Below are 14,289 nucleotides of genomic sequence, written 5' to 3'. Positions count from 1 at the left end.
AATGTGGACCTTTCTTTGGAAACGTGCAACGGAAAAGCACTCTGATCGCCTTTGCGTGTCTTGAGATAGTGTGACGCTGTGTGGACCAAAGCAACTGCAATATGCGTCCATCCGGCAAGCTATCCGGAAGCGTTGGGGGTAGCGAGACGCTTCCCCGTGCTTTCCCCGGAGCGTTTCTGCCGTGTTATCGATGGTCCATGGGGGAGGATGCTCTGACAAGTGTGAGTATGGAATGTGTGGCGCATTGCCATTAACTGTTTAAAGATGCAGTTCTTCTCTTCCCCGAAACGTTCAAATCTCTGTTGAACCATTGATTCTGGCTTTTCAATCAGCTATTTTGGTCGAATCATAATCCAAGAGATGCCTTTTGCCATGAACCCACACGAAAGCCCTGAGCCAGAGCAACAGACCACAGCCAACACCGATGGGATCAACGAATCAAAGCCTTCGGCAGCCCAGCTAGAGAGCATAGAGGAGGCAGACCTCCAAAAGTTCAAGCTTTCTAAGACTGGAGGTGATGTTGCCTTGGCGCTCTTCGACAATGTGGGCGGGATCCATGAACCTATCGGCCCTGAGGAGGACCGCAAGCTCGTCCGCAAAGTTGATTGGATGATTCTTCCTTACATCTCAGTTTGCTACGCCTTGTTCTACGTAAGTCTATCTGCCAAGCGGTGCTTGACCTCTCGCCAAGAGATCCGTTGACCAGGGCTAAATCTGACGATTGTGAAAAGATTGACAAGACTACCATGTCTTACGCAGCCATTTTTGGCATCCAAAAAGACCTTGGGTTAAAGGGTGCAGAGTACAGCTGGCTATCCTCGGTGTTTTACTTTGGCTTTCTCGCCTGGGCTCTGCCCACAAACTTCTTGCTGCAGAGATTTCCCATCGCAAAGTATCTTGGCGTTAACATCTTCGCATGGGGCACCTTTCTCATGCTTCAGGCCGTTGCGCCGAAGTTCACAGTCTTGGCTGTGCTCAGAGCAATAAGCGGTGCAGCGGAGGCCTGCGCTGACCCTGCCTTCATGATCATCACTAGGTATAGTTCTTCCCCTCTACCTCAATGGCCTAAAAGATATCGAGTAACAGGATGAAAGTATGTGGTACACCCGGCGCGAACAACCCATCAAAATTGGCCTGTGGTACACTGCCAACGGCATCGGTATCGCCCTCGGGGGCCTGCTCGGCTACGGCATCGGCAACATCAAGGGTGCCCTGGCATCATGGAAGTACGAGTTCATCATCGTCGGCGCCCTCTGCTGCGCCTGGGGCATTGTCATCGCCGTCTTCCTCCCGGATAACCCCATCATGAGCAAGGCACTCTCGCAGCGCGAGAAGAAGATCGTGATTGAGCGGCTGAGGGAGAACCAGACTGGCGTCGAGAACAAGACGTGGAAGCTGTACCAGGTTCGGGAGGCGTTCACCGACTTCAAGCTGTACTTCTTCTTTATGATTGCGCTGCTTCAGGCCATCGTGAACGGGGGGACGTCGAACTTTGGGACATTGATTGTCAAGGGGTTCAACTTTTCTACGCGTGCGTATCCGTCACCTTGGGTGTCATTCTGTGTCAACGCTAAATTGTCACAGTCATTACAGCCGTTCTTCAGGTCCCCTACGGCGTCCTCATTTTCATTGCCATCCTAGTCTGCGTGTTCATCAACGACAGACTTCCTCCCAACAATCGATGCTTCATGCTGGTCCTGTTCTTGCTCCCCAACGTCGTTGGTGCATTTGGACTACGATTCGTGCCCGACGACCAGCAAGTCGGGAGACTTATCTGCTACTACGTGAGTTCTTATCACTCCAGCATGTCCAGTGGAGTTTCCCGCGGCAGAAAGCTCATTGTGATTTTCCAGTTGACCGGATCCATCAACGCTTCATTCGTGCTGCTTCTCTCACTCCAAACAGCAAACATTGCGGGACACACCAAAAAGGTCGTCACATCAGCATGCCTCTTCCTGGGTTACTGCGTGGGGAACATTGCCGGTCCCTTCTTTTACAAGTCCGACCAGGCGCCCAAGTACGAGTTTGGCATCTGGAGCATGATTGTTGCACATCTGTTTGAAGTTGTCATCGTCATTGCGCTGCGCTTCCTGTTAAAGTGGGAGAATGAGCGGCGCGATCGGGCGCAGGGTGAAGTTGCCGAGGTGGACTTGGATGCGACTGCGTTTGGGGACTTGACAGATCAGGAGAACATGAACTTTAGATACATCTATTAGGCCAACATCAACTTGGACAGAATGAAACTTGACATGTAGGGCAGTGGAATGAGAAACCATGCCACTGGCGTTTAATGAAAACCAACTCAAATTGAGTTCTGTTTCCGAGTAATCAAGACAAATGACACGAAAGCTTGATTAATAGCCCTGTCCGTCCATCGACAGGAAACAAATCCGCTTTGTAGTGGTTTTAAGTCGGGCGTAGCAGTGGGCGCCGGCTCCCCGACGCCGGCGCATTTCACCCCGATAGCGATTTTCGGAGTCTTGACTTGCACAATCACTACGCACCTCGTCTTTGTTCTCATCTCCAACAGTTTGCCTTCACTTTGCGAGAATCACCTCTCTCATGATGTCTTCTAGTTTACCACCCCGACCGCCCTTCTCGTCGCTGCCCCTGGACCCGAATGGTCCTCCCGGAAACGCGTGGGGTCTTTACGGCAAAGACGATCGCTTAGGGGCGTTGAACCTTCTGACCCCAGCCATCGTCGCCGCCGCAGCAGCATCAGAGATCAAGACTGGTGAGCGCGTGTCGCTGGACTGGTCGCTCAACAACCCCTCGCAGCCGAGTTTCGATCGGACACCGTTTGAGTCGAAGCTCGTCAACCGGGCGCATCCCAGTGGGGAGAAGAGGACGGTCAACGACGACATCTTGCACTTCAACACGCAGTGCAGCAGCCAGTGGGACGGGTTCAGGCACTACGGTATTTAGTGATGATGCTTCAGGGCAGCAGGACATGAACAAGGATCAAGCAGCTAACGCTTCAGACGAAGGGTACCAGAAAGCCAAGCGGTACTACAACAACACGACTCAAGACGACCTGGAAAATCAAGAAAAGATCGGCATCGACGGTGAGTCGTGTCGCGCCGCGGTCTCTGCGCTGCGCTGCATTTGTTTCATTAACTAATAAACAAAAAAGCCTGGGTCGAGCAGGGTGGCATCGTCGGCCGGGGCGTCCTGCTCGACTACGCAAGCTTTTGCGCCCGGCACGCACTCCCGCTCGACGCCTTCACGAGCAGCGACATCACCCTCGAGCACCTGAAGCAGGTCGCCGCCGAGCAGAACGTCACCTTCCAGTCCGGCGACATTCTGCTCATCCGCTCGGGCTTCACGTCGGGCTACAACGCCAAAGACGACGCCGCGCAGAAGGCCGTCGCCGCGCGCGCGAGCCCCGACTTCCTCGGCGTCGAGCCGACCAAGGACGTGCTGCGGTGGATCTGGGAGACTGGGTTTGCGGCCGTGGCGGGCGACGCGCCGAGCTTCGAGAGGGCGCCCATCGCGGGGCCTCATACCGCCGTGGGAGGGGTGTGGAAGGGCGAGGCGTGGGAGGAGGAGATGCAGAGCGGAGGTTTGCTGCATCAGTGGCTGCTGGGCGGATGGGGACTGCCGATTGGGGAGATGTTTGATCTCGAGGCGTTGAGTGTCAAGTGCGAGGAGCTCAAGAGGTGGACGTTCTTCGTGAGCAGCGTGCCATTGAAGGTGAGTCTGGTGACCCTAACTGGCTTCATTAGACGAGGTGAAGATGAATTTGTTATTTACTCGCGACCTTTAGGTGCCTGGAGGCGTTGCTAGTCCTCCCAACGCGGTGGCGATCTTTTAAATGGATCGATTACTATTATCAGAAACGTTGTCATGAATTCAGAGTTTGATGAAGGTCTTGATAGTAGAACAAACCCAGCAATTAACACGCCTTCTTACTGATGACCTCGTCAAACTACCGCCAACAGAAACAGACAAAAACCTGATTAAACACGCCACCTCCTCGCGCGTCTGGATATATATAACCCTGTTGGCTACCTACCCCAGACTCACTTGGTCCATGTTGGTGCGTGCGTCTGCAGATCCCTGGTTGTTCTGAAATGACTTACTCGCCGGAAGCAGCTCTAGAACAATCTTCCTTTGCTTCCACGTTTCTGAGGCTGAAGAGGGCGACCTTCATCCCTGTGGCCCTATTACACCCAAACACAGGCTCATCTCCGGGATCTCGTGTTCTTCCTCTTCCCCATGTCCCCAACACACTTCACTGTACAGACACAGACAAAACCCTTGACTCTTCGCATGTGCCCCTCCCTCCAATCCAGTCTGCTCCTCGTGCCAATACCACCATTCTATGAAAACAAAACACAATCATTCGACTCGGGCGCCCGGGGCATCTCCCCGCAAGAGCATAGCCATGTCCCGCAAGGATGCCCGTCCCAACCGGGGGAGACTAAGAAATGGGGGCGGCCGGGTACCCCGCATTGTCTCCCCATTCCCAAAAGGATTAAGAATGAGGTGACATTTCCGTTCCTCCACGTTCCCGCCCTGGGTCCCTCTCTTTTCCCCTTCCACCCATTTCCCACTCTGAGTCTGCGTGCGCTCGAGGGCCATGTTTCCGTGTCTCCAGCAGCAGCAGGATCAGGGGAGTCTGCCGCCGCCGCCGCTGCGCCAAATTGCTCGCTGTTAGTTTGCGTTGCTGGGGGCTGAACCGGGCACTGCACAACCGCACCCGCATCCGCGCTCCGCCGTCCGTCCGTCTGCCCGTCTCCTCCGCCCTCTGGGCCTTGACGGAGAAGAGCAGAGCTAGGCTGAGGTTCCGGCAATGGACCTGGACTCTGACGAAGGCTCCGGTGTCGGCATCGGCATCGGGAGCACAGGCGACATCGGCAATGCCAGCAGCATCAACGTTGCCGCAAGCAGCAGCAGCAGCACCATGAATGGCGGGAACCGCCGCCATTCCCACTCACATCATCATCACCAGCATGTCCTGGATAACCACGGCCAACGACACCACAGCACCAGCTCCATCAACGGCAACGGAACCATCAACGGATCAAGCATCAACGGCAATACCACTAACAACACGAACGGGAACAACCAGCAACTGGCTTCTCCACCCCTAACACACCCGTCCAACACGACGCCTCTGCCAGACAGCGGCAGACGTCGGCGCCACCGCGACAAGGAACGCGTCCGCGTCACCCGGGCCTGCGACAGGTGCAAGAAGCGCAAGATCCGCTGCACGGGGATCCAGCCGTGCGAGCTGTGCATCCGCACCGAGTCCCACTGCACGTACAACGCGTCTTATGCACGCGGGCGCCAGCCGCCCGTGGCAACTCGGGAAGATGTCGCCCGAATGGACCTCGACGGCCTCGACGTCTCGGTACCGCCGCCTGCGGGAACGCATGGAAACGGCTCGAACAGCAGCAATTCCGCTGGTGGTGCCGTCTCCGGATCATCTGGTGCGGCTGGCGAAGATGCCCTGATGGCATCCATCGTCGTCGACGTCGGAGAGCCTGATGTTGACCATGAGCACGATCATCAACAAGAGGAAAGCATCATGAACGGATCGAATCTTGTCATTGGCAGCGTCGGCGCGGGGACTGCCGAGCCTCCTTCGCGGGCGTCTCCTGAACCTACGCAGACAGACCTCCAGGGCCACTATGTCGGCCCCTCTTCTGGAGTGTCTTTCTTATTGAGGGTCCAGAAGAGGTTACACCAGGCCGTCTCCTTCTCACAAGCCTCCTCCATTTTCACTTTTGGTGATGCCCCTCTCCCTGACTTTGACCCCAGCGGCGCCTTCTGCGTCCTGCTGTCCAAGGATGAGGCGACAACGCTGCTCAAGAGATATTTTGACTTCGCCGTGCCAACGCACCGCTTCCTCCATCGCCCCACCGTCGAAGGCTGGCTTGAAGAGTTCTATGCCACCAACGGCGCGATGAAGAGCCAGGAGGATGCTCCCGCGCGGAGGGCCGTTCTATTTATGGTGTTTGCGCAGGCCCAGGAGTACATGGTCACCACTCAGACCCGTGAAAACGCGGACGTCAGGTAAGTTTCATGTTTGCTTTTACTGCCCTCTGTTTGGGGAACACATCATATCCGTCGTCGCACCCGTCACGCATGTTTGTCACAAACCAAAGCCCCTGGTCTAACACACCCGACCCAGCGCTCGATACTTCTTGGCTGCAGATCACCAGCTATCCAAAGAGCGCGGTGCCGTCCGCCTAGCCAGCGTACAGGCTCGCTTATGCCAGTGCTTCTGGCTACTATCACAGTCCCGCATCAACCATTGCTGGAGTCTCTTCGGCACCGTCGGACACCTGGCCCTCGCCATCGGCCTCAACAGGAACCGCCACGCCGACCCGGCGGGCGCGTACAACTACATTGAGCTCGAGTGTCGTCGGCGCACGTTCTGGTGCGCGTACAGCCTCGACAACTACCTCAGCGCCGCACTGGGCCGGCCCAGGACGTTCCACGATGAAGACATCGACCAGGAACTCCCGTCGTGCTCGGAAGACGGCGATCTGCATGCGGACCACATCACACCCCGCATGGGACGCGGGCAGTCGCTTATGCTGGCTCCCGTGGCTCACGTCAAGTAAGTGCGGACCGTCCCGCATGTGTGTTGCATGAGACACTGACTCGAGGTAGGCTTTCACGAATAGTGAGCATGATCTTGAGAGATCTTTACTCCATCCGCCCCTCCTCATTCTCCAACCGCTGCGCCTTGGCAGCGAAGTACTCGCAGAACCTGAAGCAATGGCGAGCCGAGCTCTCGCAGTTTCTCGACGACGGCATCAACATGGCCCTTCTCATACCAATATTCCAACGACAAAGAAACGTTTTGAATCTAGCCTACTGGCACGCCATGATACTAACCCACCGGCCGTTCCTCCTCAGCAACTTTGCGAGGTTACAACGGAACGGCAAGAGCCGTCGTCGAAGTGTACCACACAAGGACCAAGCCGGCGACAGCGTCCAGGCGTGCTTGGACGCGGCCATGCATGTTGTAGATACAGTGAACGACCTGATCCAGGCAGGCCAGCTGTTCCGTGCATTCTGGGTCAGACATCTCATTTACATCGTTTTGCAGAGTCCTGCTAATACCGGCCCAGTTCACATCTTACTTCGCGTTCTCCGCCGTCGTCGTTCTCTATGTCTACACAATACAGCAGCGGACGGCGCCCGCAGAGACGTGGCAGTCCTACTTCGCCGCCGCGACACGCTGCCAGACACAGCTCGCCACGCTCGCGGACAACGAGTCCCAGCTGGCCGCGCGGTACTGCCTAGTGTTGGAAGAGCTCCGGACGGAAGCTCTTAGACAGACTGAACGCCTCCATAGCCCCCCAGTCCATAATAACCAGAATGGTGGCGGGTCTTTGGCAGCTCGTGCGGCAGAAGATGTCCACAACCAACAGCCTGATCACCTGGCAGGAATCAACTTCTCGGACGTCGCTCACACCGAGGACTTTGTGGGGTTCGATGCTAGCCCAAGTAGCTCGCTAGCTGACATGACCAGCTGGGGTCAATTCGATTCCATGGTAAGTTGTTGCTCGATGTTTGTGTCTGCGAACCTTTGACTAAACTTTCCTGCGCAGGTCACGTCTGGCTTTGGGGGCTTGGAAGCATTGCTAAATGACGACTCACTAAGATTCTAAATATCACCCTTGTCGTCGGAGAAGATCTGGTTATTGCATAGATGGCGAAATATGTACTTTGATATCAGGCGAGACATGGTCTTGCCCAGGCACAATCGATATGTGCTGGCTGTATGATCCTTGGAAAGACCCAGTCTTATCAATCAAGACGTGTTACAATCATCATCAAACGCATTAGCTTGTACCTTCAAATATTTACAACTCTGGCTCCGCCAACAAATTCATCATCGTGACCCCTGCTAAGACGTCGCCGCCTCAAGTCCCTCCAAGATAGCCAACACGCCCTCGGCTCCCGGGTCAGGAACCTTCCCCCACGCAGACTCCTCCACATACACCGCCCTACCCAAGCTCGCAGCCATCCCCTTCGTAGCCTCCACCCCCTTCCTTGCCTCCTTCACAGCCTCGCTCACACTCCCCGTCTGCTCCAGCGTCTTCACAAACGGCTCCAACGCATCCAACAGCGTGCGATCTCCCTGCCTAGCCGGCGTCGCCTGCTGCAGTGTCCCCAGCGCACCGACAGCCACCTTCGTCCACGCCTTCGTGTCGAGCACGCCCGCGCTCGCCTTGCGCAGCTCCGACGACAGCGCCGCGAAGAAGATGCTGTAGATGGCGCCCGAGGTGCCGTCCATGTTGTCCTCGATCACATTCGTCAAGTCGATGGCCGTGCGGACGGCGTCGGAAGTGAGGGCGGTGGATGACGCATACTTGGAGACGGCCTTGGCGCCGCGCAGGAGGGTGACGCCGCAGTCGCCATCGCCGACTTTGGTGTCGTGGTCGGTGATTTGGGGCTCGGCATGTTCGATGCGCTTGCTTGCTTCGGCGACGACCTTCTTGAAGACGTCGACGTTCACTATGTCAAAGATTGTCAGTTAGGGAATAAGGAGCGAAGGTGGGTTTTCAACATACACTCAACTCCGCTCTTTGCGCCGTCTGCTCCGTGGCCAGCGTCCGCGCTCTCGGTGATCCGCTGCTTGGGGTCGCTGGCCGTCTCATTGCGCGGCGAGTATGCCCAGCCGATGGCGTCGGTGCTGGCGTCGATGTACCTGAGAATATCAGGGGTGGCCTTGAGCAGGGTGATGCTGAAGCCGGGGCCGTTGAGACTCGTCATGTACGTTCCCGAAATGACACGAGCCAGTTTGAGTCCCTTGGCGCCTTTGAACGATCAGCAATTTCCCTTGTCATAATCACAGGAGCCAACTCTTACCGAGAGCATTGACGACCTTGGCAGTAATTCCGCCAAACTCAAGCGGCGAAACACCACCCAAGTTGTTCACCAACAGAACAACATCCTTCGCATCAGAGAAGTCAACATAGGCTCTGTCAGAGTCCTTGGGATCCAGAAGCTGCGTCAACATCTGGTCAATCAGCTTCGGCAGTTCCGGCCTGGGCTTCAGGACCTGGCACCCGGGCTCATTGTGAATACCCATGCCGAGCTCAACCTGATCCCCAGCCGACGGCGCCGCGGCCTCGCGACCAGGGATATGCACATGCTCTAGCGACGCACCAACCGTCACCAAGTTCTCAGTCACCGTCTTGCCCAGCTTCAACACATCCGCCAACGATGCGCCTGTCTCCTTGTACGCGCCGAGGATCTTGTGTACCAGCACCGTCCCCGCCAGCCCGCGCCGTCCGACCTTGCCGCTCTTCTTGCGGCCGACGGATACGTCGTCGCCGACAATGAGCACCTCGACGGGCGCGCCGAGACTGGCCTTCGCTTTCTCAGCGGCCAAGTGGAAGTGGAAGACGTCGCCGGTGTAGTTCTTGATGATGAGCAGGACGCCGGCGGGGGAGGCTACGCGGGAGATGCCGGAGAGGATCTGCGCGACGCTGGGAGAGGCGAAGATAGAGCCCGAGACGGCGGCGGTGAGCATGCCGTCGCCGACGAAGCCGGCGTGCGCGGGCTCGTGGCCGGCGCCGCCTCCGGAGAGGATGGAGACTTTCTGGGGGTCATTATTGGTGAGCCACACAGCTATTTCATCATGAATCGTTAGTGTCTGAAGAATAAAAGTCGCTATCATGAGGTGAGAGTCACGTACTCTTCTTAGACTTGTCAAAGGTTAGGCCTGAATGTTGCAGCACCAAGCTCTCGAGGGCATCGAGAACGAGGTCCTCTGCTTCGTCGTAAAAGTGCTGAGACATCTTTTCTTCACAAAATAAATAAACAGATTCTCAACAAGAGGCAATACTACAATCGCTCATGACCGTCTCTCCACGCGCGCTGGCCAGAAGCCTTCTCATAATAAACAATAATACCCCTCTCCTTCAACTGGCGAAACCCCGCAACTGTGGCCCTCCAACAGCAACATCGTCCGACTCCCCCCGCACATCTCCCCGCGTGTTCTGACAACTCGGCGGATTCCTCCACAGAGACCCAGCCATCAGTCGGAAATACTCCCAGCTTCCGATCCGATCGACTCGGAGGAGGGCAACGGGACGACGGGAAGGGGGTGAAAGCCACCGGCACATGGCTCTCCGGAATTGGCCCGTGCGTCTCGGCCGGTAGCCGGTGTGGTGCTTTTCCGTGTCTTCCAGGGCCCGGTGTGCTTTTCCGTCGGTTGTCTCGGCACGCACCCGTGACCCCTTTGAGAGATTGCTGTGAGCAGCATAGGCACAGCACAGGCGCGGACGGTAATTTTCCATTGCCACCGGGAGCGAGGGTGTTTGGCCTAGGTGGCTGTCTAGCTGCAAAGCACCGCGAACAGGAGGGACGGAAGTGCGTGTTTGTTAGGAACCAGACGAACATGGGAAAGGACATGGGGGGCTGCCTGGATGTGCAGAAGATGGTGAAAGGATATTAGAGGCTTGCTTCTGGGCTCTGGCTCTGTTCTCCAAAACCGTCTTCAAGTCACTATTGCGCCACGGATGAATTGGATGAGTACGCTGGCGACTTAATGTTGAAGACTTTAATACCGGCTCGTCTTCTCTCTCAAGTTCGTTCACTTGCATGATTCCCGATTGAGCCCATTCTCACTCATACTTTCATTTACCTCCCCCAGTCTCATACCTTACCTTGTCAGCCATGGCGATTCACACGGAAGGCGTGGCGGCGAGGTCACTCCTCACCTCTGAGAAGCCGACAGTTGAGATCGTCGAGACTGTCAAGCCCGTCGAGCAACCCAGGACCGTCACAGACCTTCTTTTGAGAAGGGTAGAGGAGGCACCAGATGTCGATGTTCTGGCATACCCGGCAACGGCCCGTGGAAGAGATGATTATGTCAACTATACCGCCAAGGACCTTGATCGGTTTGCCGATGAAGCCGCGCGCAAATATGCCCAAGCTGGGCTTCTCCCAGAGGTATGCATCTACATTGTCTCATTGAGACCACCCCCAGCGTCTGTAATACTCACCATGACCAGAACCCAAACTCAGCCCAAGCAGAGGTTATCGCGCTTCTTGCCAACTCAGATATCAACTATGTAGTCACCATGTTCGCCCTGTCAAGGATGGGCTTCGCGGTGCTCTACCTCTCAACGCGTCTCTCCCCTGAGGCCTACGTTAATCTCCTCAAGAAGACGAACTGCAACCGCGTCGTCATCTCAGACCGCTACAGCAGCATAGCCTCCGAAATCAGCGAGCAATACCCCATCTCATCGTTCAGCATTCTCGACAGGGTCGACTACGACCTGCCCACGCCCTCGGGCGAGCGCTTCCCCATCTTCTCGCACCCCAAGGCCTCCCAGCGCATCTCTTTCATCGTCCACTCATCCGGCTCGACGGGTCTGCCCAAGCCCATCTTCCAGACGCACGCCGCCTGCGTCTCCAACTACTCGAGCGGCATCCCTTACCGCGCTTTCCTGACGCTGCCGCTGTTCCACAACCACGGCATCTCAACGCTCTTCCGCGCCATCGTCGCGGGACACAGGATCGCCATCTACAACGCTAACCTGCCGCTCTCGGGGACCACGCTGGTGAAAGCCATGGCTGCGACGGAGCCGGGAAGTTTGCATTGCGTGCCGTACGCATTGAAGCTGCTCGCAGAGACTGAGGGCGGCATTGAGGCGCTGAAGAAGCTTAGGCTGGTGCTGTATGGCGGCAGCAGTTGTCCCGATGACCTCGGTGACCGTCTCGTCGAGGAGGGTGTGTATCTCGTCGGACACTACGGTGCAACAGAGATGGGCCAGCTCATGACCTCGTTCCGTGAGCCCGGAGACAAGTACTGGAACTACATGCGCCCCCTCGCCTCGGCCAAGCCCTGGCTGCGCATGATCCCCATCGCAGGCGATGTCTACGAGTGTGTCGTTCTTGATGGCCTCCCGTCAAAGGTCATGTCCAACTCGGACGACCCGGCCCCCAACTCATACCGCACCCGCGATACCTTCGTCCCGCATCCTACCATCCCCGACGCCTGGCGGTACCTCGGCCGTCTCGATGACCGCGTCACCCTCGTAAACGGCGAGAAGGTCCTCCCCATCCCCTACGAGAACCACATCCGCGAGCACGAGCTCGTCCAGGAGGTCGTCGTCTTCGGCGTCGGCAAGTCCATCCCCGGCCTAATCATCATCCCCAGCGAGAACGCCAAGGACCTGTCCAAGGAGGAGATCCTCAAGACCCTCAGCCCGGTCATCGAGCAGGCCAACGCGCGCGCCGAGGCGTTCGGCCGCGTCTCCCCGGAGATGATCGAGGTCGTCGACATCGGCACGGAATACCCCCGCACCGACAAGGGCACCGTCATCCGCGCTGCCTTCTACAAGCAGTTCGCCGACCTCATCGAGGACGTCTACCGCCGCTTCGAGGCCCCTACGGACGACGTCGGCGGCGAGCTCGTCTCGCTCGACCTTCCCCAGCTGGAGGACCACCTCCTCGACCTCTTCCGCAGCAAGCTCGGCTTCGAGGCCCTGCAGAAGGAGACCGACTTCTTCGAGGCCGGTGTAGACAGCCTCCAGGCCAGTACCGCCCGGGGCCACATCCAACGCGGCGTCAACCTCGGCGGCAAGACCCTCGGCCAGAACGTCGTCTTCGAGTTCCCCAACGTCGTCGCCCTCGCCAAACATGTCCACTCTCTCCGCACCGGCGAGGCCGCCGAGGCCGAGGACGAGATTGAGGTGATGAGGAAGCTCATCGCAAAGTACTCCGACTTCAGCGAGCGCAAACCCGGCACCATAACCCCGGACGGCGAGACCGTCGTCCTGACCGGCGCCACTGGCTCTCTCGGCGCGCACCTCCTCGCCCAGGTTGTGCGCCAGCCCTACGTCAAGACAGTCTACTGCCTCGCCCGAGCCTCTTCCCCCTCCGAAGCCGAGTCCCGCGTGCTCGCCTCGCTCGCACCCAAGGGCCTCGTCCTCTCCGACGCCGAGAAGGCCAAGGTGAAGTACCTCCCGACGAACCTTGGCCAAGCCGACCTCGGGCTCACCCCCGAGGCGGCCGCCGAGCTGCGCAAGACGCTCACGACAGTCATCCACTCCGCCTGGGCCGTCAACTTCAACCTCGGCGTCGCGAGCTTCGAGGCGCAACACATCCGCGGCGTTCACAACCTGCTCAACATCTGCCTCGGCGCCGAGACGGTCAACCCTGCGCGGTTCTACTTCTGCTCGTCCATCTCGGCGGCCGCGGGGACACCTATTCCTGCGCGCGTGAAAGAAACGTATGTGGAGAACCTCGAGCACGCGCAGAACATGGGTTATGCGCGGTCCAAGGTTGTGACGGAGCACGTCGTCAAGGCGGCGGCGACCAAGACCGGGATGACGGCGCGTGTGTTGCGTTTGGGACAGATTGTGGGCGATTCTGAGGGTGGTGTTTGGAACCAGACGGAAGCCATTCCGTTGATGATTCGCAGCGCCAAGGTGATTAAGGCGCTGCCTGCTCTTGACGAGGTAAGTTACAACATTACAGTCACAGAAAGGAAATCCATACTAACGATCTTCATAGACCCCTTCATGGATGCCCGCCGACAAAATGGCCCTCGCAGTCCTCCAACTCGCCAACCTCACCGGCAGCCGCTGCTCCTCCTGCGGCGCGCCCCCAGCATCCCCCGACGACGCGGACCTCAGCCTCGTCTACCAGGTCCAGAACCCAAAGCTCTTCCACTGGACCTTTGACTTCCTGCGCGCCCTCCGCGCCGCCGGCCTCGAGTTCCAGATCGTCTCGCAGCGCGAGTGGGTGCGTCGCATGCGCGACTCGGACCCCGACCCGGAGCGGAACCCGACGTACAAGCTTCTGCGCTTCTTTGAGGAGAAGTATGACAACGACAGGCCAGGTCGTGAGGGGTTGGTGTTTGAGACACAGCGGACAGGAGAGAGGAGTCCTGCTGTTGGAGAAGGATGGGATGTTGTGGGGAGCGGGCTTGTTGAGAAGATGGTTAGGTGGATGGAGACGCAGTGGTAGATGGCTTGTTTCTTAGATATCCTGGGACTTCATTAATGGCGTTTGGCATGATCTATTATGGGGGCTTGAGTAATGTTTACAGGTTGATATCAATATGATGAAGAAATTGGTCCTTTACGTCCATGTCTGCCGGCCTTGATTGTCTGGAGCTCGGAGAAGCGAAATCGCCGACATTAAGTCACATCTCAGTCCGAAACCTCCTGTGAAGTACGATAGGTGAGATTGAGTGTCATTGTCTTGGTCAAACCATCTGGATTTCTCTGGGCTTCTGACATCCAGGCCGTCTTGTCGAGTGCACAGCTTGGGCAGGGAGTCAATGTTTAGATATTAAGTTCT

The 14,289-nt window shown here is 57.3% G+C and overlaps 5 protein-coding genes across 5 annotated transcripts; 4 read left to right on the top strand and 1 right to left on the bottom strand.

Moving 5' to 3' along the window:
- Positions 1-360: 360 nt before the first annotated feature.
- On the top strand, positions 361-2,216 carry CGCA056_v014173 (putative transporter; the record flags this gene model as incomplete). The annotated part of the gene is made up of 5 exons (XM_037329415.1): positions 361-651; positions 732-1,036; positions 1,095-1,531; positions 1,585-1,784; positions 1,854-2,216. The coding sequence occupies 5 exons, from the start codon at positions 361-363 to the stop codon at positions 2,214-2,216; spliced, it is 1,596 nt and encodes a 531-aa protein (XP_037172397.1).
- A 349-nt stretch (positions 2,217-2,565) lies between these two features.
- Positions 2,566-3,814, top strand: CGCA056_v014172 (uncharacterized protein; the record flags this gene model as incomplete). The annotated part of the gene is made up of 4 exons (XM_037329414.1): positions 2,566-2,917; positions 2,982-3,065; positions 3,134-3,693; positions 3,767-3,814. The coding sequence occupies 4 exons, from the start codon at positions 2,566-2,568 to the stop codon at positions 3,812-3,814; spliced, it is 1,044 nt and encodes a 347-aa protein (XP_037172487.1).
- A 981-nt stretch (positions 3,815-4,795) lies between these two features.
- On the top strand, positions 4,796-7,631 carry ASG1-2 (Activator of stress genes 1; the record flags this gene model as incomplete). The annotated part of the gene is made up of 5 exons (XM_037329413.1): positions 4,796-6,021; positions 6,140-6,571; positions 6,625-7,036; positions 7,089-7,514; positions 7,572-7,631. 5 exons carry the CDS (start codon positions 4,796-4,798, stop codon positions 7,629-7,631), a joined length of 2,556 nt encoding a protein of 851 aa, XP_037172489.1.
- Positions 7,632-7,870: 239 nt separating this feature from the next.
- Positions 7,871-9,770, bottom strand: dak1-0 (Dihydroxyacetone kinase 1; the record flags this gene model as incomplete). Its single annotated transcript, XM_037329412.1, has 4 exons — positions 7,871-8,481; positions 8,538-8,783; positions 8,836-9,600; positions 9,668-9,770. 4 exons carry the CDS (start codon positions 9,768-9,770, stop codon positions 7,871-7,873), a joined length of 1,725 nt encoding a protein of 574 aa, XP_037172488.1.
- An 880-nt stretch (positions 9,771-10,650) lies between these two features.
- CGCA056_v014169 (Adenylate-forming reductase Nps11) lies at positions 10,651-13,953 on the top strand (the record flags this gene model as incomplete). The annotated part of the gene is made up of 3 exons (XM_037329411.1): positions 10,651-10,926; positions 10,989-13,442; positions 13,498-13,953. 3 exons carry the CDS (start codon positions 10,651-10,653, stop codon positions 13,951-13,953), a joined length of 3,186 nt encoding a protein of 1,061 aa, XP_037171902.1.
- Between the last annotated feature and the right edge of the window lie 336 nt (positions 13,954-14,289).

Source organism: Colletotrichum aenigma (assembly GCF_013390185.1).
Source record: "Colletotrichum aenigma strain Cg56 chromosome Unknown KSG_Cg56_contig10, whole genome shotgun sequence".
NCBI lineage: Eukaryota > Fungi > Ascomycota > Sordariomycetes > Glomerellales > Glomerellaceae > Colletotrichum > Colletotrichum aenigma.
This window is presented reverse-complemented; position numbering and strand designations above follow the sequence as displayed.